This window comes from Corvus cornix, chromosome 8, assembly GCF_000738735.6.
Source record: "Corvus cornix cornix isolate S_Up_H32 chromosome 8, ASM73873v5, whole genome shotgun sequence".
Taxonomy (NCBI): Eukaryota; Metazoa; Chordata; class Aves; order Passeriformes; family Corvidae; genus Corvus; species Corvus cornix.
The window spans coordinates 29,381,368-29,408,100 of record NC_046338.1 but is presented as its reverse complement, the minus strand read 5'-3'; the positions used below and the strand labels follow the sequence as shown (position 1 = coordinate 29,408,100).

General features: G+C 41.1%; 1 protein-coding gene across 3 annotated transcripts in view; it reads left to right on the top strand.

The window, feature by feature from the left end:
- LOC104693596 (BMP/retinoic acid-inducible neural-specific protein 3) overlaps positions 1 to 26,733 on the top strand; it is a 208,442-nt gene that overhangs the window by 11,043 nt on the left and 170,666 nt on the right. For 2 of the 3 annotated variants that reach the window (XM_039556231.1, XM_010406338.4), the window contains exon 2: positions 6,781 to 7,066. In XM_039556231.1, coding sequence (XP_039412165.1) covers positions 6,831 to 7,066 — 236 coding nt within the window. In that variant the 5' untranslated portion in view covers positions 6,781 to 6,830. Of the gene's footprint in view, positions 1 to 1,431; positions 1,607 to 6,780; positions 7,067 to 26,733 lie in introns of all 3 variants that reach the window. The other variant, XM_039556233.1, reaches the window with a different exon arrangement.

The following is a 26,733-nucleotide window of genomic DNA, read 5'->3' as shown; positions in this document are numbered from 1 at the left end:
CTGCAATGACAATTTGGGGATGCTGCTTTACATCATCAGCTAAAACACATAAGGATCCATTTGCACAGGAGGATGAACTTAGAGTAACAGATATAGAAAGTGCCTGATGGAATTTATACATCATGATTTGGGCAGCAAAGGGAAAAATGAGGTCTTTTACAAATATCAGACATTGAAACAGTTACCTTGGTACGCCTGGCAGCCAGCACATACTTCTCAGGCTGAGGAGGCTGGCACTTGCTGCACTGGGAAGCAGCAGAAAGCACATGGGGACATCAGCTGAAGGCTCACAGGCACTTGCAGGAGTGAAATTCTGCAGGGACAGAGCAAATACCGAGGCACGCTCTGTGGGCAAGAGCTGCAGCACTCATCAACCAGCCCTCACAGACAGACCCGAGACAGCTGCAGAGGTCAGGCTGACATATATTCTCTCTTTCTGTGCATGCATTTTCTGTTCTTTTCTCTGAAGACAGGGATGAGGAAAAAATAGCAGGATGAGGAAAAAAGTAGCAGGATTTAAAAAAAAAAAAAATTAAAAATCAGACTCTTATTTGTTGTTTATTTCAGCTGTTGAGGACATAGTTACAGGGGTCTTGTGCTTGTCTTCGAGAGGGGAGAAGAAAGCTGAAATCTGGCAGTGGATGAAGCTCTATTCGAATAAAGAAAAGATGCTGATTTAGAGTACATGTAGTAAAAACTGCTACCAGGACCTGCTGTGAAGACCACACTTAATCTTAAGCCTGGAATGTAAAACTCTCCTAAGCTTGTTAGACATAGAATTAATTTCTCCTTTCAGATTTCTTTTTGGATTATTGTAGCTCAGAATGAATACCAGAGAACAAGCTGATCCAATCCCCCTCCAGAAAATCATGTTGACAAACATGGCTTGTCTATCCAGGTGCCTTCTAATTTTTCCACAGTGTCACACGCCGTCCCCTGCAGCTCACGTGTGTCAGATCTGATGGCAGGGAGGGCTCACCATCCTCCACCCTGGTCCTTCTCAGCAACCTGGGCCAGCTGGCATTGGAAGGAGCTGAGCTTTAAGATCCCTTCCAGCCCAAACACTTGTGGCTCTATGGTTCGGTGATTCCAGTGCCCCAAATGCCTCTTCTGTTTCTTTGTTCTACCAAAGGCACCTGTTGGGTCTCTTGTTCCTGCCCCAGACATCTGGTGGGACTTCAAACTGGCAGCTGACTATGACCACAGGACAGAGCAGCCCACCTCAGCTCACAAGTCCTTTTGCTGTCCTTCAGGAAGTTCAGCTTGGGAGATGTTTTCTCATGGATTTGAGTATCCTCCTTTGAAGAACAGAACCTACGTGGCGGCTAAGCCCAGAGCAGAGCACGACTGAGATCCTTTTGGCTCTCTGCTCTACCCTCCTCCTCCGTAGCTGATACTGATTGCAGCACTTTCTGCTCTTTTCTTCCACAGCACATCATCAGCTCCGCGGCTGTTTCATTTACACTGGGCTGTGTGAGGATTCCATGGGCAGAAGCCTCCTCGGGTCTCACTCATTTAAAATTGTTAGCATGAGAAAAATTGCTTCTTGAAAAAAGAATAAGAACCACTGATGATAACGCAGTAGGTCCTGCGGTGCTCTGCAAAGGTGGGCAATACGATCATCACACTTCAGATGGGGGAGTGAAAGCAGAGACACATGAAGTGATAAACCCAGGGTCTTGTGGCAGATAAGAGCAATCTCTGAGACACAGACTAGTGCTTTATTCTTTATGCAAAATGTCTTTCCATTTTTCAGTGTCAAAATACCTTTGAAAAAAAATGGTCTGGACTTATCTTGCATTCTCTGAGCTTCACCGTTTCCCATCCAGCTGCAGTGAATAAAATGTTGCTCCTTGCCATTGATTCAAAGTTGCAGCGTTCCTGAGAATTTTGTGTAATAGCTAGGAAACAAAGAGTTTGCTCCATTCCTCTTTTCCATGATGTACAGTCTAAAAGAAATATGAGGAATACTCTGCTACACCATGTATTGTACTTGATCAAAAGTAGTAACTTTGAAATCCCTAAGGCTTGTGAGGAATGGAGGCATGGAGTACCAAAACCCTCATAAACAGTAAAATTATGACCTGACTGAAATCCAACTGCCTACAAACAGAATTGGATATATTCCTCTCCATCTGTCACCAGATTTTGTCTTTTTTTTTTGTTTATTTTTAAAGGATATGTAAGTAATAGTTAATATTTTGATTAGTTCAAAGAAAGCCAAACTTTGTGTTTTGCAGAAAAAAAGCACCATCTTAGATACGTTAATTTTCTAAAGGTTATAAAAAAATTATTTATTACTTTCCTTTGAGAGGAAATATCTGAGAATAACAGTCTTAAATTTTTATTTCATCATTATGGGAAGTTACAGCCAGGAGAACCCCACTTCAGCATAGAGGATTCTCAATTTCCACGGAGAGCTGGGACGTATCAGCGTTTTCTTGGAATTCAAGTGAACATAAAAACCAAAGGACTTCAGAGAGACCCTGGTCTTCTTCATTTTCACTGACAGAAGGGGATGTCTGTGGGATCTCAGACCAAGGCCTCAGATACATCTCTCAGATTGCAGGGTAGAGAGAAATATTAATAAAAACCAAACCCAAACCCAATCTTATTGAAAATGCCCGTAAATTTGTGCAGTTATTTTATTTTGATTCTTGAGAACTGCAGGTAGATGTGGCCCAAAAAAAGTTGCTGGTGATGCCTAACATCAACTTCATTGACCCTTATGTAAAAGGTTGCTCCACTACTGAACCAGTAATGACCAATTTCGAAGCTATATCTTTACTGTATATTAACACATCTGTATTATACTTGACTCTCACCTCTTGGGAAATAAAAGATTACATGCACTGAGGTAACAATAGATCACTTTTTTTTTCTTTTCCCTGAGAAATTTTTTTCCCACAATTTCCATTTTAGAAAGGATTTAAAATTACTGATTTTTTTTTTTTTTCCTTGAGCATTGCTGTGCACACATCTGGGCTGGCTCTACATTATTCTGTGTATCTTGGTATACATTGTTTATTAATTAATGTTCTGCAAGCAAGAGAGCTCAACCTGCAAATCAAGCAGACATTTCAACCTGCACTCTTTTAGCTTAGTATCTTAGTGACGTCATAAACTACCCAATGTAATTATATACAATTTTAATCTTTTAAAAAATTACCTACAAAAGAAAGACTGAATTTGGTGCGTTCTGCCCTGAAATACCATGACAACAAAAAGACCACAGATGCCCTGTTCTCTTGTTTGCAGCTGAATCTTGATGAAATTTGTCCCAGTGGCCACAACGTTTGCACTGCTCTTGCCAGCTCTGTGTTCTCACGTGACATAAATACATGGATTTTGCCAGGCTCCAGAAGCTTTACATGTTCATGAGAGGTAGGACTTAGCTATGGTATTCCCAGAAGATGCTGAGTCAAATTCACTAATGCCAGTGAGGAGACAATAGGTTTCTAACAAAGAAGAATTTAGCCTGTTATGCTTCTCCAACCCACTTTAACCTCAGAATTTAGAAGAAGGACCAAAAAGCTTCACAGCATTTGCAAATGGTAGCTGGGTGAAACCATGGGGATAACAGAAAATAGTTGTGCAGAGCATCTGCACCTGAGAATTGTCCTTTAAGCCAGCATCTCAAAGGGACAGTTGTTGACACAACAGTTTTAATCACAGAATAAATATTGCATTATTTGCTCTCTGTATAAGGTCTCCTCTACTTGAAAATCCACCAGCTCTGTTACCTAACAGGTGTTTTAGTGGCCAAGCCCCACCCTTTGTCTACCACAAATTTAATACAGATTGTTCTTCTCTGGAAGAATTGCAACTGCAAACCTTGTATGTTCCCTACGTCTGTAACAGTCTTTAGAAAATGTTTTCAGGGCATTTGCATTCATTAGAGAATTTGAATATTCAAGATTTTAAGGTATTTCTGATACTGTAAGCTTTGCAAAAATCCTTTGGCTAGAATTTTCTAAATTATCTTTTAATAGGAAACACACATTTAGATGCCTCTAAACAGCTTAACCCCTCCCTTAGCACTAGTTTTTTTTTCAGGCTTCTGTCCCTTGTTTGTTAAAGTTTCCCTCTCAGGGGTGTTATGAGAATTAATGCAATGCAGAATGATTTTGCAACGACTGGACAACAGAGATAAGTGGATAAGTACCAGTTACAAATACACATGTGATTTTTCTCTCCTTATTTCTCTCCTGTATATTTACAGGAAGATACCTCCATAGATCTTTAAAACAAGGAGATCTTTAAAAGAAGATTATTTTCTTCTGTACCCTCACAGGTTCTCTGCAGGTGTTTTGCCAGTGGTTAATTTATGACACACTATGAGGTGCAGCATTAAGCCAAAAATAAATTCCTGGCTCTTCACTATTCCTTTTCAACTGCTCGTTTAGTCTAGTTTTAGGAAGATGCTACATATACACAGTAATTCACTTTGCAATCCTAATATTATCATTTTGAATTCAAAAGGGACTCAATTAGTCACCATTGCAGTTTAACAGCCTGAAACACTTAAGTGTTAACAAGTACCTGAAAAAGCAAACTCCTATCCCTTCTCATTTAATCAATTAAGCAAATTTTTCAAAAGAAAAGTTAGAAATTTTATAACAGCAGTAGGTATGAAAATTGAAATTCTCATTACACTCACTTTCTGTAACTTCCACATAATGTCAGAAAAATTATGCTCAGGATCTTCCCTGTCTATGCTAAGGATGATGGAAGGGAATGAATATGCTGTGCAATATATTGTCCCCCCATTAATGATAAGAAGAGACAAAAGCATTTGTGGATTTTTGCTCTGCTGTGATGCAGAGGCTGGTCTGGCCCATCTGGAAGTGACTGGAATGTTTTCTTCATTTACACTGAGGTAGTTTCTAGCAGGAAATGGCAACCAAATGATCATTGTGGCTTTTATGGGCCAGTAGAGCAATCTAAGGCATTTCAGTTTTGCTTCAGATCTGTGCAGACTTTCTCACACAGTGGGAGGAAGGTTATGCAGCAGTGTAACCTCAAATACATGAATTTCAACCTGTGAAGGAAAAAAAGAATCCACCAGTCTAGGAAGATGATGCTCAAACTTCATAGAGTAAACACAAATATGCAGACTTTTTTTGCATGGTAGTGATGGCTTGGGAGTAGAAATAAAAGTTTGAGAGTTCTCCGTTGTAGACTCCTGGAATCTCATTTTGAAAGGATTTATAAAATTAATGCAATCTGTGTTTTATGGTCAGAAACTACTGCATGGCTGTAACTGTTTATGGTTACAACTCAGTGTCTTGGTACAGGCTCAGCATTAAATATGAGCAGGGTCGTTCTTTATACATTTACTGTTTGCACAATCACGTCCAAACCATGTTACAAACAATTACACCACATAAAGCCTGAGTATTTATCTGGTTGTGTAGACAGATTATTATATTCTTAGACTGCAAATTCCTGTTGGTTCACAAGAACCTCTGCGCTCTTCTGGAGGCAGTCAGCTTCCTGCAGACCCTTGACAGTATTAATGTCTCACATACATGCACACAGCATATTCATTCAGTGACACAATTTTCATTATAAAGGACAGGGGTGCTGGGTGTGCAGTTGCAGGACTGTTCTCTTGGAAGTATCCTTCTTGTAGGGCGCACTTACAGACCAAATTACTCATGGGAAGGAAAAATCTCCCACCAAGTTCCAAGAATCATTGCAAAGGACATGGTAAAAATGTCGTGATGAGTGCTGATTTGAGTGAATGTGGATCCAACATTTTGTTCCCTGTAAACTCATCAGCTAGAAAAATTAAAGCTCTCACATTCATATGTTTTAATTCATTCTGTGCTGTTTCACCTTAGACTGAAAACTGGAACTGATTGCTTGTATATATTTAGGAATCTACATGAACTTTGTTATCTCTGGGAACCTCATGGTCTTGCATAGATGTTTTAATGAAAGCTCTACAGGATATTAGAAACATTAGCCCATTCCACAGGTGTGGGGCTGAGGTACAGAGGGAAACTGTGGCTTGTCTTCACTGAGTTCCTACATGCTGCAATCAATACTTGATTTACGATTGGGCACCCAGAAAAAATTGTTTAGGCACCATTTAAAAGGAGTTTCTAGGCTGATCCATTGAGTTGGAGTGATTTGGACTGAAAGTAAAATGCTGCTGTCAGGGATACTCAAAATTTTGGCGTCTGGAGTTGGAGTAACTCACTTGAACTGATCACTGTGGGCTCTTGATCAGGGCAGTCTCCTCTGTCCAGCCATGCTGGTTTGGACAGAACAATGTGGGTCTGTTAACTACACTTTGCAGTGAAGACAAACCACAACGTAATTTTCCCAAGGACATTAAAAGAGAAAGCAGCCTGGGTTCTTCTGAATCTCACCTGTTTTCTGTCCAGTGTGTGAACTGTGAGCTTATGTACAGACATTGCTGAATGATTTTGTACTGCTGCTAACAGACAAGAATCTGATGTTGCATATTTTTCATTAATGACTAGCATGAATGGGAAAAAAAAAACCCCAACAATCCCTCCCCTGATGATTTGTGAAGATTTCCCTTCAACAGTAAATATTATCGCTGATGATGTTAATGAAGACATTAGTTTCACAGCATTTGAAGTACTGAAACACTCCACTGTTAACTAGCCTAGTGGGGTTTATGCTAATGTAAAATATAATAAAATAGAGGCCACTATCTCTTTAAGCTGAAAGAAAGGAAACTTGTTTCTACTTCCAAGGGATGCCTAGTGTGTGCTTATCTAATTGACTGTGTATTTTGTCTAGGTGTTGAGGGAAAGCTAAGAGAATGAAGGCTCTAAGTCCCCAGTGGAAGCATGATATGGCGATGCAGTGCTGGTGCTGAATTGTTCTCTCTGATGGCTCTATGGGAGTGGATAGCACTGAGTCTTCATTGCTGGGTTTTAGCGGTTGCTGCTGTCTCGGATCAGCATGCCACAAGCCCCTTCGACTGGCTCCTCTCTGATAAGGGACCCTTCCATCGCTCACAGGAATACACAGATTTTGTGGACAGAAGTCGACAGGGATTTAGCACAAGATACAAGATTTACAGGTATGAAGCAAAGGGAAAGCAATTACAGAGGTGCCATCTTTAGAAGTTGTAAATTATCCATAAGGGTTTCCTTAAGGGAAAGTTTCAGTTGTGGGAACAAATCCATAGACACCAAACTCATTGCTGAAATATATGCAAGGCCATATGCAAGGCCACTGTGTGTTATGGAAATGCTGCTTGTGTTGTTTCTGTTTTGTTTGAAGAACTTTTGATAATTGATTTTGTTGCTCTGAAAAACGTTGTTGTTTACTACCCACCTTTACTCTGTCCTAGTGATATAGTCAAAAATGTGCTAGGGATTCAAACACCACCTTTGGCTGCAGAGGGATCACCTTTGATCATGTATCAAGTTCAATTGCTTTCCATGTGGCTCATCAAGACTTAAGCTGAGGCTTTAAGAATGAAATTGTGGCTCTGCATATGCTGCTGACAGAAGAGACTTCATGGTACAAAGGAGGGAGTTTCAAAAGCGACTCAAAAATGTTTAATGTGGTTTTATGCCAATGCTTTGAAAAGGGGTGTTCTCTTCCCTGAGGAATTGAGGGATAAGAGCCACTGTGAATTTTAACAGAGGTTAAAATTCAGGTGTTTGGTCCATCACAAATCTCAGCATTAGGCTGGCCCAGTTCAGGCCAAGAAAAGAAAAAAATGGGGGAAGACTTCAAAAGTGTAGGTCTGCTTGAGAATTTGGGCCTTGCTGTGGAATTGCCTCAATGATATATTTGTAACCTGTGAGTCTCTTTTGAGACAGTGCTGGTGAAATATCTGCTCAATCATTTGCAACGGGTGTAACTCAGTAGCATCCAATATTATCAAGGACGTAGGGAGGAAAAGGGGAGTTCAGTCTAATACGAGTGACCTAATGGCAAGTAGAGAGAAGGGGACAAATGAGAGACCAGGAGAGATTAAAGACTGGGAAAATAAATCTATAAGCAGAGATACTTTTCACTTCAAGTTGTGACAGACCCCTCCCAACAGCCAAAAGAAAGTGAGGCAGCAGGGCAATACAGGGCAGATTTTCAGCTCACCTGACAGCTGCCCGTCCTACAAACACAGCCCATATTGGTATGGGAAGACACACACTGATGTCACTGAAAAGCACAGAAGAGTTTGTGCAAATGTCATACCTATTTCAGGTTATTATTCCCTAGTGATACCCAGTCCTTTAGAAGAAGGTAAGAGGGATATATGCCTATATGTATATTTAGTTCACTGTCCAGTGGCCTGTGACAAAAGTGCTGGCCTAAGCGTGTAAAGAATTTATTTTTAAGGGGTTTGCTTTATTTTCCTTTCCCAAATACATGCAGTAGAGGGCACTCTGTTGCAGGTCAATTTTGCAGTGGGCTCCTTTGCCATAGACAGAGAAATTAAACACATTTTGAAAATAAAGTGTGATTTGGAAATATGCTTGATGAAGTGGCTTGTCTTAACAGAACAGCATTGCCCAATATTTACTGCATTTTAAAAGCCAGCTGTCAGGACCAATAATGTAAAGCCAATAATGCAGAGACTGAGGCAGCATATTTTATTCCCATTATTCTGTATTAGTCAAAACTGAACCGAAATTATCTTGCTAAAACATGAAAGATGGAATTGTATTTCATTTGAGCTCTTACAATCAGGTCCTTGAGAATTTTTCTCCTCTCAGCCATCATTACAGCAACATTGTTAAGTTTCACAGATCTGTAATCACATTGCTAATATTTATTTGGGTTTGTGCATAGGTTTCAATTGACTTTAATTTACACAATCCCACAGAAAATGTTTCTCATGTTTAGTTCCATTCTCTGCCTGTACCCTTCAGGTAATGAGCCAGGAAGTCAAAAGAGGCACAAGCTGTACTTTTTTTTGATTTTGCCCTCCAAAAACAAATCTTATTGTAAAGTTTCCTCGTAAAATATGGTCCCATTAGTGAGCAGTGCAGAACACCGTGACCTTGTTACAAGCCACACACTGTAAATTTAATCCCTGTTGCTTTTCTATGAGCTTTCCCAGGCTATAGGACTTGGAGCCTAATTGTCTGTTCATTCCCTCACCTGTCTTTTACCTAATGGAAACAATCCCTCCGGGGCAGGTCCTTGTTTGAAGGGAGAGGTAAGGAAGAGGAAAGCACCTGCCTGCACGGACTCAGCCATATTAACAAGGGAGAAAGGTGCTGACAGAGCCCCTCCAGTCCCTGAGCTCTTCACTTCAGCCCTTGAACCTCACACCTGACACCCGATATTTAAAGATTAAGGATGAAGGGAAGTCTTCTTCCTTCATTTTAGATCCATGTCAGGTCGAAATCCACGGGGCTGAGGAAGAGTGGGATGCGTAGGGTGAGGGACTCCAGGGGATTGTGTCCCATTTGAACCCTTCCTGGCAGGATGCTGGTAGCACAGTGGGGTCAGACAGAAAATTACTGAAGACGCTTTTTTTTAATGGCACAAATGTGGCAAGTGGGCTACCTGAAGGTAGGTCTCTCTTCTGGGGAAGGGGCTGGCTCCAGAAGGACTGATGGGGCTGCGAGCAGTCACTGCTCACCTCCTGTGTCTCCAGACCGACAGCATCCAAGCCTTACACAAGAGATGACCATCACAAAATACCCCATCAAGTCCTGTTGCCCATGGGAACCAACTTAGGATGACCAAGCTCACGCTGGGACTGTTTGTCTACAACTAACAGAAGTGAAGCGGCCTTAATAAAAATAAAATATTCCATGTTATAATTTAAGGTGTGTAGCAGGAGATTTCAGCACGAGACTGCCGCCTGATTTTTGCTTTCCAACAATGGAACAATTATTCAGTGACTAGAATGATATTTTGATTTCCCCTCCATTTGCAGTCTCAGGAGAGGCAGTAATGATGTGGAAAAAAAATAAGATCTCAACGGAATCTGTAATATCCCTAAGATTTTATTTCATTCTCTCATTAATAACATTCTCTATTTTAATCAAAAATGTGTTAAAAAGCAGAGAATACATGTTATTCTGCTTTTGGTTATATCAGGCAATGCATTTTTCTGTAAATACCAAAGTCAGAGGTACAAAGGCCTTTGTCTTGTACCACTGTTTGACACTGGTTTGAATGGGACCAAGGTCACACACTGCAGGCCCATGAAAGATATAGAATGATTAAAATCAGATAATAGGACAGAGAACTGGAGAAGCAGCCAGTAGAGAGAACAACAAAGAGTATTAAAATGGAACTTGCTTGAAGGAAACATGGTCATTATTTCTCAGATATTGAGTAAAACAATGTTGTGATAATTCTTCTACTTCTGTCACTTGCGTGGCAGGAGACAGACGGATTTTAAAGTTTAATTTCACATATGGCAATTGTTTTTAATAATACTCAGTAGGCTTACTTTTTTCAGTTCTTATTTTACATAACCTGTTTCCATTTAAAATAGATGTAGTCAAACTTTTAGCCTAAAACAAGAAAATTGATCACTCCATGGACTGTGTGCTAGCATTTCTATTTTCATGGAATCCCAGACTGGTTTGTTTTGGAAAGGACCTTAAAGATCACCCAGTTCCCATGGGCAGGGACACCTTCCACTAGGCCAGGTTGTTCCAAGCCCCGTCCAAGCTGGCCTTGGACACTTCCAGGGATCCAGGGGCAGCCACAGCTTCTCTGGGCACCCTGTGCCAGGGCCTCCCAACCCTCACAGGGAAAAATATCCAATCTAAATTTACCCTTTTTCAGCTCAAAGCCAACCTGTTCGTATGTCAATGAGGCAAAAAGCAGCTGCTCTGTACCCACACCCTCTGGTCACTGTAAACCAGTGTTCATTTGACCATGAATCTGTTATAAATTGTAGGGATGAAGCCAAAGATTTGCACCAAGGAACACAGTGATTAACTGAGCCAAATTTCTAGTAAGAGGTCTTAACTTCAGCACATTTTTTTGAAGCATAAAAGTTTATGCTTTCTTTTAATCTCCATATCTGGCTTTCGTAGCATAAAACCATCATGTGATAAAACCAACTGGTGCATCAATTGTGGGGATGTACCAGTAGGAGAATCATCTGCTACCCATATTTTATTCTATCTATTAAAGTTCAGTTATGTTCATGGGCAAACAAGCTGCCTCTCCCTAAGGCCAGGAGTTTTCAGTGTTACAGGACAGAGCTGAAAGATGCAAATATATATGAAATAATGTTTTAATCTGGTATTGCAGAACACTAAATAATTACAAGTGGTGTTCTCGACACTGTTATAAGTTGAAACTGGTGGGCTGGTTGTGTGGATTATGTGGCAGTGTTCTATTCCCTGTAATGCTCCTGCAGGAAATTTGATAATTGCTGAAGTTTTTGGTGGTATTCATTGTCACTGATCTATGAAGAAAAACACCAAGAAAACACCCTGATGGCTGCTGAAAACCTCTACATTCATGGGAGTTCTATGTCAATATTTCATGGAAGGTGGCTCCCGTGGTTAGCATCAAAAAGTGTTTTGGCAAGGAAAACCAAGTTTACAATTTGTCATTTAATACACAAAGGAAGTGCTGTGCCTCTTATGTAAATCAGCTACCCAGACAAAGGAATTTTAAATCCAAACAGAATGAGATGAGAGGTTACCAGGATGGAAAGAGTGATTGTGAAATTATGCAAAGTACCTACATTGTATCAGAAGAGGTAATTTCTGCAGAGATAGGGAAGTATTCATGCTATCAAATAAGGTCTTGAGGAAATCTCCTCAGGGATACTGTGGAGTTTTGTTGAAGCAAAATGATTTAAAACCTGAAACAGATGTGAAAAATCAGGGGAAGAAAGAGCATCGTTCTTTCTTTTAAGGTGGAAATACTTGGCAATACTTAGGGGGAAAATAAAGAGAGCTGAAAGAGGACACAATTCCTGCCAACAGAACACATATTACAGAGTGAGATGAGCTATCTAAACCAAAAGCCATCACTGTCTTAAAATCAAATTGGTATAAATAGGCTTTGAATAAATTTTGGGTTGCTTCTTTAGAAAAGGTTCCTAATCATTAAAGAAATTCAGGGACATACAAAGTTGCAGAACCTTCCCAATCCTATGTCTAGGAGGAAAGGGTTATAAGCTATGATGCACATGAAAGTGGTTGAAGTTTTAGTACCACTGACGTCCCTTTGGCGCAACTGCACCTAACAAGTGTCCAATACTACTCTGCAAAAGGATAAAAAAGGAATCTCCTGAAGAAGTGAGTAGCTCTTGGCAGCATGGTATTCATGTGGCTTAAGAAGATCCCTTTAGAGGTGGTTTTAAAAGGGATTGTGTCCATGAACAGCTACAAAAATAGAAGCATTGGAAAATAATGCTATCAGGATAAAGACAAGAACATGTTGGGTTCCTCTCCTATGTTCTGAATCCTCTGGTGACTGAACCCATTGGGCAAAGTGAGCAAGACTCAAGACTGTAACAGAACACTCATAAATATGTTTCACCTCCCACGTGTGAACTTAAGTAGGGCAAACATTAGTTGTTTTTGTCATTTTTTTATTCCCTATCAAAATTTTTTAGCCCATGATTCTCACTAGACTTCTTGACACATGTGACAGACAGTGTTAATAAAACCCTAGGGGGTTCAGTTGTGCAGGTACACAATATGCCCTGAATTATAATTTTCACTCCAGTGTATGGTCTGGAATAACATTTCCTTGTGCTCTTCCTGAGGTTGATTTGAACAGGTTAATTTGGAATTTGAAAGCATGGAGAAGAACTAATAAAGGTCTTCTGATAATGGTTTTCAATACAAGTGCTTTGTGAAATGGAGATGTCTGTCATCACACCTTTTGAATGTCTAAGGGGATGATTTCTTGGTGCTGCTATTTCCCATACATTTTGACCACACTTTAGAAATCAGCATCACTGATATTTTTCTGGAAGGGCCCATTTAGTACTGATCAAGTATTGGAGCTTTTGCTTTTTTCCAGTAAAACCATTTCTTTGGAAATTAAAATAGCAATGTCTCATTGCTCAGACATTTCTCAGGAGTGCAGTTTCCTTAACAAAAAGCATCACTCACAAAACCCATAAAAGGTGAGGGAGATGGAGCAGGCTGCATCAGGGAAAGGAGTGAGGCAGATTAGTACTGCAGAAGCTGAGGGAAGGAATGGGCTGTAGTCATCAAGCTGTAATGGGTGACAGGGGGGTGGCCTCCAACAGGTGGCTCAGCCAGCTGGTCAACCATTGCCTCCTGCTCCCCAGACCCTTCGTGTGCACAGAGTTACTGCCAGGCTGTGGAGAACTGGGGTCACACCGAAGAGCAGCACGTGTATGTTCCACAGCTGCCATACCAATAAGGAGTAAATAGCAGGAGGGGTTCTTTCTGCCTTTCCCAGAAATTCACTCCATCAGTACATTGCTTCCGGTCTGTGTTGTAACTGGTCAGCTTCCTCCAGGGAATATTCCATTCAACTTGGTGGATAAAATGCACAGAAGTCAGGTGAGTCATCATTCCCAGAATGTTTGCAAAAGGCTAGACTGGGGAATGCATGAAGGCTTCCTTTTAAATCCAGGGGCTCACAGGCTGGTAACAGGGAAGAGCAGCTCAAAGACAGTTTTTGGGATGGTAAGTTGATAAATTTCCACTAGAAAAATAATATTTGTAGCCCAGTACATTTTTAAGAATGTCTGGATCTGAAAAACATCAATGAGTTTAATTTTTGATTGTGATACTCTTTAACAGCCTCTCTTATTCTAGTTAGCTGGGCATAAAAAACATGACACCAGTTAAATAACTAGGTTTGGTGGAACTGCTTGAATAAGGACATACCTGAGCAAAATTAAAGCTTTAGATGACCACGTTTCCAGGTCTAGCAACACCTGGATAATGTCCTCCAAAATCATTGAGTTTCCATCCCTTTGTTCCAAATGCAAATCCCTTTCATAGGAAAGCGTTTTTGTTTTAATTTTAGAGCCTAAGCACATATCAGGTCATGATGCTTTACAGTGAGCAATTCCTGTTATCAATATTATATTAGTTTCTTGGTCTTTACCCAGGGGATTCTCTGGAGGGTATGTTCTTGTGAAAAGGTAGAAATAAAGGAAGAGAAATTTCAAACTGAGAAGCCATGCATACAAACAAAAACCTTAAGAACATGTTTTCAAGTGAATTACACCCGAGCCTAGTTTAGTTTAGCCAGAATATTAAGGGTTCACAAAGGTGAAGGAGGGTTTGGCCATCTCCAGTAGCACTGGGAGAATCAGGGGACTGCTCAGATGGATACCAGAGACATGAGAGGTGCAGAAGATAAAGACTGGACACTTGTTTAGGTCTGTCCTCACACTCCCAGTTGTGTAAAATATTCCCAGCTGGGAATATCTCCATATGCATGGATAAATTATATCTCCATGGGCAATAATGAAAGAGTCTGAGCTCTTGTGGGTACTTGTGGCTCAGGAAAAGGCCAGACAGAAATGAAGGCTCAGAGATGGACAGGAAGATAGGTAGGCAGCTCTGATTCCCAAAATGACCCTGTCTTTCCAGCTCTCTTACATCTGTGAGCCAGCATGGCAGAGAAGTCATCTGGTCTGGGTAAAGGACAGCACTTTTTCTCAAGAACAAAGGAGAAATCAAGTTCATTTTTGAGAATGATCCACAATACCAGCCCTCAGTCCATCTTTGAAGATCTTGGAAAAAAGGCCGCATCCCTGGAAGTGTCCGAGGCCAGGTTCCACAGGGCTTGGAGCAGCCTGGGCTAGTGGAAGGTGTCCCTGCCCACGGCAGGGGGTGGAACAAGATGGGCTTTGAGTGAGTCTGTGAAAATCATGACAGCCCCTGAAGAAACAGTGTATATTTAAGTGACTCTGGCTTCCTACAGAATCTTGCAGAACGTTCAGAATACCACGAGTGATTTATCAGAGAGCCCAATTCTACAGGACTCAAAGGCCTCTAGGCCGTGTTTTGCCACGGACCAGACTCAGACCTACCCTGCATCCCCTCACTCCACTTGGTTGGCTCAGTATCAGCCTCCTGGGCTTCAAAGCAAGGGTGGAGCTTCTCTTGGTGAGATACAGCAGCACTGGGCTGGGTGCTGGAGAACAGTGCTGGCTGTGCCAGCAGGATTAGGGGCGTTCTCAGGAGTCAGTTTGACAAGAACACAGGCGTGTTTCAGCTTGGCAACAGAGGGAAATATTGATGCCAAGATTGCCTTCTGTATAATATTTTTTTCATAATACACTGCAGGAGTCTGTGTTTTGACAATCTCTCTTTGTATTTGTTCGGTGTATTTAATCAAAGATCCTGAAGAAACTCAAATGGCAAGGAGAAGAACAAATCTTATTTTTTTGTAAACACTATTATAATCTATTTCTAGAATATACCCTCTTTCAAAATCCAATATTTTAAGGATAATTATTAGATCAAACCTCCTACTGATATGTTTCCCAAGAACAAAGAACATTTATTTAGAGAATATGGTGTGTCATCATTTCAGTTAGTGAGTTCATGAATCATTTAAGTTGCCCTAAAAAAATTAGTATAATAGAGGCTGTAACTTAATGGTTTCATGCAATCATTGAAGTAGTGTAAAAGCTGTTTAACACTAATAACAGATACATTCTTCAGTCAGCAGGGTAGTCTGTCAGGATTTTGCACATGAAATCAGGACATTTTCATTAATTCTTTGAAGATTTTTTGTTAATTTGGTCTTTCTTCTTTCATTTGCCCTTCCTTTTCATTTTTGTTTCAGTATCCCTGCTGGTACTATCAGTGATGCTCAAGATGTAGAGGATATCAGATGCTGATGACTTTCATAAAGGAGAAAACAATTACCAAGACTGCTTTTAGTTACTGAAAAAAAAGAGAAAGATTTTAATTTTTATTTCTTGAATCAAATTCTCCGTGCTTTTGTTTTAACCCCCATGTTGTTGTTTTCTCTTACTGCTGCTAGGGCAGTAGCTGTCTCCCAACAGAATGGCTTTCAGGTTTCTCTTTTTGACCATATGTTGAGTCTATACGGGTGGCATGTTGTACCTCACACAGAGAGAAATGACTGAGTAGCACAGAAACCTCCTCTGAATAAAAAGCCAGTGGTATTGATTGGAATGTGTGACTCTTTGTACAGAAGGGCATTTGTGCCTTTTCCACGCAGAAAAAGAACAACTGACACCGAATGTGCTCACTCAAGGATTCTTGTCATTTTCTTCTACTACCGTTAAGTTAAGGTCGTGGTCAATATCTCTGAATCCAAATCTTAGTTGTGCTCCAGCTTGGATTGATTGATTCTACAGGTTTTCACAGTCATTATGCTGGTTGTGAAGTTATTTTTTGTAGCTGCAGATTCATTTCAGCAGAGACCCTTGTGAAGAAAAGCAATACTTCAAAATAATGTCTTGTTGCTCGATTCTGCCTAGAATCCCAATATGATTGTTATGGATAACAGTGTTCTTAAGGTCATTAATGGCTCTGTAGCTCAATTCATCTTCTGATGCTCTCAATTTCTACCTTATTTATGCAGCTTGAGAAGAGAAGATACTGTTACTGACCAGACAATTTGATATATACAGAGCTCTGCAAAATGCACACGCAGAGCCCACCATCAGCTTAGAAGTTGTGTATGCTGGTCTCGAGAGCATCCAAGAGAGAAAGTCTGGCTTTGGGGAGTGAATGCTAATTTCTCAAGGGAAAAGCACATATAGAGGTTTTGCTTTATACGAGTAACATAATTTAAAATCAAAACAGAAGAGACACTCTACCAAATATTCAGAAAGATAGCAGAATCCAAGACCTGAGGAAATGTAATTGATTAACCTAAATTAAATGTGTTTCAGCTAATTCTGAACTATATTCTTACAGTTCTTGAACGGTAACTAATATAGATTTCTTCCCTATATCCTGACTGCTAGCAGTAGGATTGGATGCTTTACTAGGAACTCAAATACAACATCATCTTTGCTTCTTGATAAATATGCTCTAATAATAGAAAGTAAACAAAGACATCGCTTTATTATCAAGTCACATCTTGTTGTATTTTATTTAAACTACATCTTTAGCCATTTACATAAAATACTGGCTACAGATTATAGTAATAATACTGAAGGCTAAACCTCACACGGCATAAACAATCTGATAACCCGCATTAACAAACAGAATGTAGCCTTCTGTCTACATTTCATGTATTTAACCATGCAAAATAAATTTTAAAAATAATTAATAAGATCAAGTGGTTAAAAATGAAGGACTTTTAGTGAGGTCTCTTGTTATGAAGAATTGTTCATTTCCATTTTCCTTTTGTAAAACAAACACTCAGCTGGTGATGCTCAAGTGGCTGTGACTGAAGGAAAAACTGGGGGTGAGATGAGGCTGTACAAGTCGTTCCTGAGTTCAGGAACCCATCCTGAGCCTCCTCACACTCCAGAAGCCCTTGGGAGCGATTTGACTCCCTCAAAGGCAGAATGGCACTGCAGAAAGTCCTCCACAAATTAGAGAGATGGACAATCACCAACCATGTGGACTTTAACAAGGAAGGTGCTGCCCCTGGGACAGGGCAACCTTGGCTGTGTGTATGGACTGGGGAGCAAGAGGCTGCAGAGCCGCTGTGGGAACAGTCCTGGTCCATGGCCAGCTGGATCCGAGTCAGCAGTGCCCTGGCAGCCAGGAGGGACATCCCTGTCCTGGGGGCACCAGGCCCAGCAGCGCTGGTCAAGTCAGGGGGGGATTGCCCCGCTCTGCTCTGCACTGGGGCGGCCTCACCTCCAGTGCTGGGGGCAGTTTTGGGTGCCACAAGGTAAAAAAGATATTGAACTATTAGAGAGCATCCATCCTTGTGAGGAGTCACTGAGGGCACTTGGTCCATTCACCTGGAGGAGACTGAGGGGAGATTCATCATGGTTACAACTTCCTTGTGAGGGGAAGAGGAGAGACAGACACTGATCTCTTGTCTCTCATGACCAGGGACAGGACTCACAGGAATGGCCTGAAGTTGTGTCAGGGGAGGTTTAGGTTGGATATTAGGAAATAGTTCTTCCCCCAGAGGGTGCTGGGGCACTGACAAAGCTCTCCAGGGAATGGGCATGGCCCCGAGGCTGCCAGAGCTCCAGGAGCATTTGCACAATGCTCTCAGGGATGCACAGGCTGGGATTGTTGGCCTGTGCAGGGCCTGGAGTTGGACTCAATGATCCTGGTGGGTCCCTTCCAAACTTCTAGATTCTGTGATTCTGTAATGATGCTTTTTGGTAGCAAATCACAAGGCTTGATAGATTAGAATAAGTGGAAAACATGTAGACTGTGGTGCTTGCTATTTTCCAGATGTCTAGAACCCAAATATTGGTGATTAATGTGAGAATGAATCAGTGTGAATATGAATGCATGTGTTTATATATATTCATGAGTATATATTTCATGTGTGTGCATGTGTATGTGTGTAGAGGTATGTGTATATCTACATACATAAATAGAAATAGATATGGATGAGTTAAATAAATCAGCTTAATGATTCATCTTTTCACAGTGAGAAGAACACAGTTCATTAGAAAGAAAAGCTTGTATCCTCTGCAGTCTGGTGTCTGAGTAGGAGCCTTTGGCCAAGACATTAATGAAGTTTGCTGTGGACACTTGCTCATGAATCAGACATCCAGAAAATCTTTGTAACCCTTGTACTGCCAAAAGATCTTTCCTGATTAGATCCTTGTATTAAGATGCCTCTGGCAGAAACATCCTGTCAGATCTTGCTGCATTTTCTCATGCTTTTGGTCAACTCTAGATTATGTCTTAAACTTATCCATTAAATTTTAGCTGTGGCTGCAATAGAAGACTTCTGAGAATCTGTAACTGAAAGATATTAGCATGAAACTTCTTTTTCTTACAGGGGCTACTATGACTTTGCTCCATTTTTTTCTCTGCCTTTCCATATGATTCTGGATATAATGAAATTAACCTTGACAATACAGAAAGAAAATAGGTATGCACGTGGCTACAGAAGCTCTTCATTTAAATCTCAGTTTTCCATAGATTCCTTGTGTGATAATGTCATGGAAAATTCATATGCTATAGATTTTCCACCTGTATCTTCATTTCTGGATCCACTGTGTGCTCATGTGTTAGCAGTCAATATATGTTTGATAAATACTACAAGTGCTGCACAACTCCAAACTTTCAAAGAATCTGAAAGGAGTTGGTGTCGAGTTCAGTGCCTAGGCTGGGTGGCCAAGCTGTGACTAACAGCGTGTGAGTACAACTCAAAACCTAGACCCATCCTTTCACATGCTTCTCCAGAGGCTCCCTAGCCTCTGTTTCATTAGCAATTCCCACAAAATTCCCTCAAGGCCTACTTTGTTCCTTAGACACTTTTCCCATTTCTCTCTCTTTTTTTTTTTTTTTTTTTAATTGCCTTGAAATTTGATTTTCCTTCTAGTAGAACTATTTCTCACGTGGTTGACTTCAAAGGTGCATCTATTTAATTAGGATTTTGCTTGATGAAGTAACGGTTATGTCCATTTTTACTGTTGACGCCTTGGCCTGGATGAGCACAAGTGTGTTCTTGTTTACTGGTTCTGATGTAGCAGTTCTGTGTGACTCGGGTATGTGTTTCCTTGGCACCCAAACCATGAAGGAGTGTTAGAAATCAGTATAGTACATCAAACTCCCTGACACTTATTCTTTCAGAGAGACAAAACCAATCAAAAAACCAAAATAAACAATCAAACTGGTCGGTTTTTTTTTACAGTAATGGTCATTTTCCCATTCTATGAGATTGGTAGAATATTAATAACTTAAAAAGGAATTTTAACCATAGTCATTCATTGGAATTTAGAGATTATTAACAAGAACATTTACACTTAAAATGTTGTGAAGTAGGACATTAAAATGAAAGAAAAAGAATTGTACTTCTACTTTTAAAAAACATCTTCATGTACCAATTCTGCATTTATGGGGGGACAAAGATATACAATTTATAAGTGACACTTATTTCACTCTATTTCTCTTGTCTTCACAGTTAAACCATGAGAATTCCAAACCATGAGTGGGTTTGCAAGATGTTATATGGTTGTTGACAGCAATAAAACAGTCTTCATGTAGTATTTATGTTAAAACAAAGTGGAACTTGGCAGGTTTCTACACCAAAAAAACTGAGGTCACAGAACTCCTGTCTCTAAATCAGCTTAAATCTTTGGAAATTCCTGTGTAAGGCTGATATGCATGAGTTAACATTCCTCTCTCCCTCAGAAGCATTAGTTCTGTCATAGTAACTGGGAAAAACCAGTAGGGAAAGGTCAATTTTAGTTAAGTGAACTTGGTAATACCTCAGAATTTAGTCAGGGAGCAGAACTTTTGAGAGTGGGTAGGGTGGAGGAGAGAAAGGTGCACCTACACATTACCAAATGAATCTGTGGCTGATAGCTCTGTGGGAACAGCCTTGTGCCTGAGATGAGGGGGTTTTATCCTTGCGAATTATGCACTTCCCAGTTGTGAAAAAAAGCTTGTGCTTTGCTTCCCTGTTGTGATGTGAGACCATCCTGAAACGTGGTAACCAATCAGTAATTTCAGAAGGAGCTAGCCTGTCAAGAAACATCCCTTAAAGCCAGAAAACAAAGGAAGATGGTGGTGGCGATCCCACGAGTGGAAAGGCCGCTGGAGCAAATGCCTGCTAACACTACTGCTGAGTGCAGGGAGAGGAAAGGGGCTCCAGCTTAACACCCACAGGGAAAATCTGGGGAGCCAGCTGTTCTCTGAGTGCCAGAATGAATACAAGTGGCTTTTCCATGACTTCCTGTCCCCTGCTTGATGGCTGGGTCTGGCTGCAGCTTACCTTGCAGTCAAGGCATTTGTAAGATTTGTTTTGGCACTCACATTAAACTCTGCAGGGACATTTCTGGGTGTGCCTTTTGTGATAACATTATTTTGCCCACTATGACGTATGGTCATCAAATGTGAAAATAGTTTTAAAGTGATTTGTGGCTTAATATGTCTAGAAATGGGTGAAACTCATTTGAGGATGTACAGTAAGTTCAGAAATAGATACACTCATCTGCCTGTAACACCTCCCTGTATCTGTAACACCTGCTACCAAAATGCTGATTCATGACTACCACTTTTTAAGGAACCAGGTTAAATCAAATCGAGAATCAGACTACCTGGGAAAGATGGTATTCTTGACTGTTGAGGACCACTAATTGCCATTGACTTGAAAAAGCACCACGGAATCATAAAAATCACAGAATGGTTTGGGTTGGAAGAATCTTAAAGTCTATCCCATTCCAACCCCCTGCCATAGGCAGGGACACCTTCCACTAGCCCAGGTGACTCCAAGCCCTGTCCAACCTGGCCTTGGACACTTCCAGGGATCCAGGGGCAGCCACAGCTTCCCTGGGCACCCTGTGCCAGGGCTTCCCCACCCTCATAGGAAAGAAGAAATTCCTTTTAACGTCTAATCTAAACCTACTCTCTTTCAGGAGCTGGGACATTTGTGGGACATTTGTATTCTTGACAAGTAATGTCACAGCTGCATAGATTGAACTTTTTTTTTTATGTATACAGCTCTAAATCTTCCCTCCTGCCCCTCTCAAAAAAAGACAGACTTATTTCTGTTTAGAGAAATGAAACAGAAATTTAGTGATATTTCATCATTTTTGCATGGGCACTTCTAACAGCACTATGAACAGCTCACAGAAATAGACTACAAAGTACACAGGGCTTTTCATTTGGTAAAAGCATTTATATTAAAGTTTGGGACACTGGATATTGTATCCAGAATTCATATTACATTTTACTATTTTCTCATGGAAGAACATCACTGTTACACCCTGTGTTGCTGCTGGGATGTACTACATTCATGGAATCATTTGTTCTTGCCAGATCAAAGCAACAAGGTCCATTCTCCCTCTAGTCTTTTCTCATGAGACCGCAGCTGGCACTACTCTCTGGGGTCCTCAGCATGAGAAAGACATGGACCTGCTAGAGCTGGTCCAGAGGAGGCCACGGAGATGCTCTAGGGGCTAGAGCCCTGCTGCTCTGGAGCCAGTCTGGGAGAGCTGGGCCTGTTCACCTGCAGAAGAGAAGGCTCCAGGAAGACCTTACAGCCCCTTCAGTGCCTAAAGGGGCTCCAGAAGAGCTGGAGAGGGTCTTTGGAATGACAGGACAAGGAGGAATGGTTTCCCACTTCCAGAGGGCAGGGTTAGATGGGATATAGGGAAGAAATTGTTTCCTGTAAGGCTCTGGCACAGGTTGCCCAGAGAAGCTGTGGCTGCCCCTGGATTCCTGGAAGTGTCCAAGGCCAGGCTGGATGGGGCTTGAAGAACCCTGGGACAGTGAAAGGTGTCCCTGCCCCTGGCAGGGGTTGGAACTGGATGAGCTCTAAAGGTTTTCCAACCCAAACCATTCTGTGATTTTTATGATTCTCAGAACAAATGCAGGAAGCTGGGGTGGCTTTAATTCTTCAAGCAATCAGACTATATCACCAGTTTTCCTCTGCACATTTAATACTAATCAATAGAGTTCTCCACAGTTTATCATTCCATGAGATATATCACTGAATATCTCACCTGTTTGGTCCTTGCAAAATGCTCTATGGAAATTGGCCTACAACATGTAACTCAGAACCAAAACAGTCCCTATGTTTTCTGCTTGCTGAGTTAAATTATTCTCCTGCCACAAGGTTTGGTAATACCTTTTAGTCAATGCTGAAAAAGTAAGAAAGGAGCGAAATGAATGACTTCATATTACAAATGCCTCAGGCAAAGCCACTCATGTTATTTACCCTTTGGCTATTACCAGGTCTTGAAAATCAGGAATCATTCTATCTCTGTAACAACATTATGCAAAAATGACATGACCTGTGAATTAGTCTTGTGGGATATTAAACTATCTCAGATGAAGCAATCCACTTCTTGTTAAAGCAGGGGGGCTGAACTGACAACCTACAGAAATTTCTGGGTCTAGAGTAGCATGAAGTGGTGTGTTGATCTCCATTGTAAATTGACAGGCATACACAGAGGGAAATATATAAATGTGTCCACTGTGGACTTCATGCTGAGACTAATCCAGCAAAAGGATTAGGATTTGGGATTTATTTAACTCCTTTCTAACATAAAGAGTGATGATGTTTTTGTCACTGATAGCAAATGGTGGAATTTGGAAAAGTAGTATGGAGATTTAATTCCCATGCTGTGAAATGAGGACCAGTCATGCTCCTCACAGGCAGAAGCAGAAGGTGAAGGCAGAAGCCTTCACAACCAGTGTGTTCAAGGACTGTACATTTACTTTTAATGAGATTAACTACTACTGAGTGCAGTAGAAAATTGTGGAGGTGCTGGAGGGTAGGAAGGCCATGCAGAGGGACCCAGACAGGCTGGATGGATGGGCCAACACCAATGGTGTGAGGGTCAGCAAGGCCAAGTGCCAGATCCCTACGCTTTGTCCACAGTAACCCCCTGTAGCTCCAGGCTGGGGCAGAGTGACTGGACAGTGCCTGTCAGGAAAGGCCCTGGGGGTGCTGGTGACAGAGGCTGGACAGGAGTCCAGGTGTGCCCAGGTGGGCAAGAGGCCAGTGGCCCCTGGACTGTGCCAGCCACGGTGTGGCCACAGCCCCAGGGCAGTGACTGTCCCCTGTGCTGGCACAGCTGAGGGACCTCGAGTGCTGTGTCCAGTTCTGGGCCCTCATGGCCAGAGAGACCTGGAGGGGCTGGAGTGTGTTCAGGGAAGGGAACGGAGCTGGGAAGGGGCTGGAGCCCCAGGAGTGGCTGAGGGAGCTGGGAAAGGGGCTCAGGCTGGAGCAAAGGAGGCTCAGGGGGACCTTGTGGCTCTGCACAAGTCCCTGACAGGAGGGGGCAGCCGGGGGGGTCGGGCTCTGCTCGCAGGGAACAGGGACAGGAGGAGAGGGAACGGCCTCAGGCTGGGCCAGGGGAGGCTCAGGTTGGATTTTAGGGAAAGTTTCTTTACTGAAAGGGTAGTCCAGCCCTGAAACAGGCTGCCCAAGGCAGTGGTGGAGTCCCCATCCCTGGAGGCATTCACAAGGTGTGTAGGTGTGGTGCTTGAGGACATGGGTTAGAGGTGAGCATGGTGCTGAGTTGATGATTGGACTTGGTGGCCTGAGAAGTCTTTTCCACCGTTAGCAATTTTATGATTATATGATTTCCCTAAGGTATTTCCAGGTTGGTTGAACACCTTTTTCATACCAAACAAAATTTTAAAGCATCATTTTCACCGAAGTCGGTTATATAATTAACTCTTTACTAAAAGGAAATAAAACTTTGAGAATAGGTGTGAATACATATGTGCAGCTTTGGGAACCAATCTTGAGGCAGAGAGGATGTTAAACACACACACACTGTGTTCTCTCTGAAGTAGTTCGTAGTCATTTCTGTTTTCAGCCATTTTTTAAATACTGATAAGCTTAAATGAGCAGTTTCACCTCCTTTTTGTAATTTTTTCTAATGTGCTCATGTCATGCTGTGTAAGTTTTCTCCAGAGTGGTGGTATTTGTGAAAGGATTAGGTTTATTCTGTATCTCTTCCCACTCTGGTGCCAGGTGTATTTGATGGTACAAAATGATTTTTTAAAATTCCAAATCGGGCAAAGCACAGAGTAACACATTCCTTGCTATCCAATGATACCCTGAAAAGCAAGTGAAAAGCAAGTTCACCTTTGTCGTTTTACTGCAGTGCTTGTTCCCACTTTTTTTAAAATTATGTTTTATTTTAATTTTCCCCTGTGCTATGGCCATCCCACAGTTGCAGTTTGCAATGGGAAAAGTGATTAAATACTACAGGATGGGAACCGTCCAGTTCTGCTTTTGGAGAAGTTAGTCAGATGCGTCAGATGAATAGAACAAATTCTGATTTTCCAGTTATATATTTAACTGGTTTTGTAGGATGGGTGCTACTCAAGTGGAAATATTCTTGTATCTCACTGCTAAAGCACATGGCATTTTACGTTTTCACATGCTTTGATTTCGTGATAAAGTACTAATAAAGGTAAGGTAAAAAAGCTGGCTGTGGTTTTTCTATTAATTGCCAATAGAAAGTGGCCCATGTAATCTTTCCTATATGCTAAGCCACCTCTTGCTGTCAATATAGACACAATTCACCAATCAGCAGCAATGAAATTAATTGCGTATTTTTGCTGCAAATATTTCTAAGTAAGCATGTCCAAAGTCTAAAAAGCACAATTAAAATCTATAATTCAACGATCTGGGTCCATTGGTAGAAGTACAGTCACATTTTAAATGAGCTTTAACAGTTTAATAGCTCTGTGCTTCAAAGAAAAGTAGATTAATACAAATAGCCTGCAAGGAAAGATAAAGGTTCAGATCTCAGCAATCTGTAAAACTTTGCATTTCTATGGAATCCAATTTCAGGCTGCACAAATAAAGTTAAGAGGATGAGTAAACTTACTGCACAGAATATTTTGTTATCCTAACTATTGTTGCTCATTGAATTAAATTTGATCATTCTGCTGAAGTTCCATTTTTGCTTCATATTCCTCATGACACAGATATGTTGTGTCTTTGATGTTCTCTAAGTGTCATTGAGGCTAATGCCATATCAATTAAATATGCTGTTTAAGTACTATTTTTTTTCACTAGTCAATCACTGACATTTTCTCTACAGCTTAGCATTAGCATTCAGAAACAGATTTTCAAAAGAACCTCATCTTTTCAAAAGACTTCAGTCCTTGGTGTGACATTTGTTTATTTAGGTACCTAAGGAGGGTAATTGCTGTGCTGAAGAAGATGGCTTACCAGTCTCATATTAACTAGGATGGTTCCACTGTCATCAGTGGAAAGTTGTGTGAAGAGTTGATGTGTTTAACAGGATTATCCCTCCTCGTTTGGTTTAGTAGGTTCAGATCCTGACTGCAAAAACTTTGGGAGAGAGAACGAAAGAGGGACAAAATAAATAATGATGCGAGGCTGTAAAAATATAAGCAAAAAGCTGAGTCTGACAGGAGGAAAGCTCGAGGGTTTTGTGAATTAGAGGAGTTTAATACATGGGACTGAATTACTTCCAGGAGGTGGTAAAGTACTGTGGCTTTCATGATGGGGTAGCAGGAAAGGAGTTTGCAGAACAACAGCATTGATACAGGGTGGTGAAATTCCAAGGTTCTTAAACAGAAGTGAGGGAAAATTTACAGGTGATAAGTTCAGATGATAGATCTATAATTGAATTCAGAAGGTTTCTTGCTGTATATTTTTTTGCGTAATATGAAGTGTGTTGGTTCAACTTAATTTTACATAGTTTACGTCATCCTGCCTTAAGTAAATTTTGCCACCGGGTTGTGGTGCTGGATGACATTATATCTCTCACCTAAACCCAAACAATTTTCTTTTATAAGTTGCTAAAATGTTACTTTCTGTGTTGTCAATAACCAACTTCTGCTATAGAACTCGGAGATAACATTCTCCTCCACCTTTCCTAGGCCTATGAACCCTTGGTGTTGGCTTCTGACAGTGGCACAGACAGTGATGCACCTGCCTTGCTTGCAAAGAGATTTCTTGACCCAATGTCAGGTGTGGAAGAAAGCAGAATTCCTATTCATTCTGGTTTCTAATGGCATACCCTACATTTCAGCAGCTGGAATTGCTGAAATTAACTGTTCTTTAAAGATATGAACTCATAGTTACTGTGGGTTTTGTTATTATATTACATATTACCTGTTATAGGTATTATGGTTTGTACTTATTTTATTTTAAAAACCCCAATCCAAAACCAAAAGCACTCCAGTTGTGTGGTGATGTGTTTGTTTCCTTACTTTCTTTTGGGGGCTG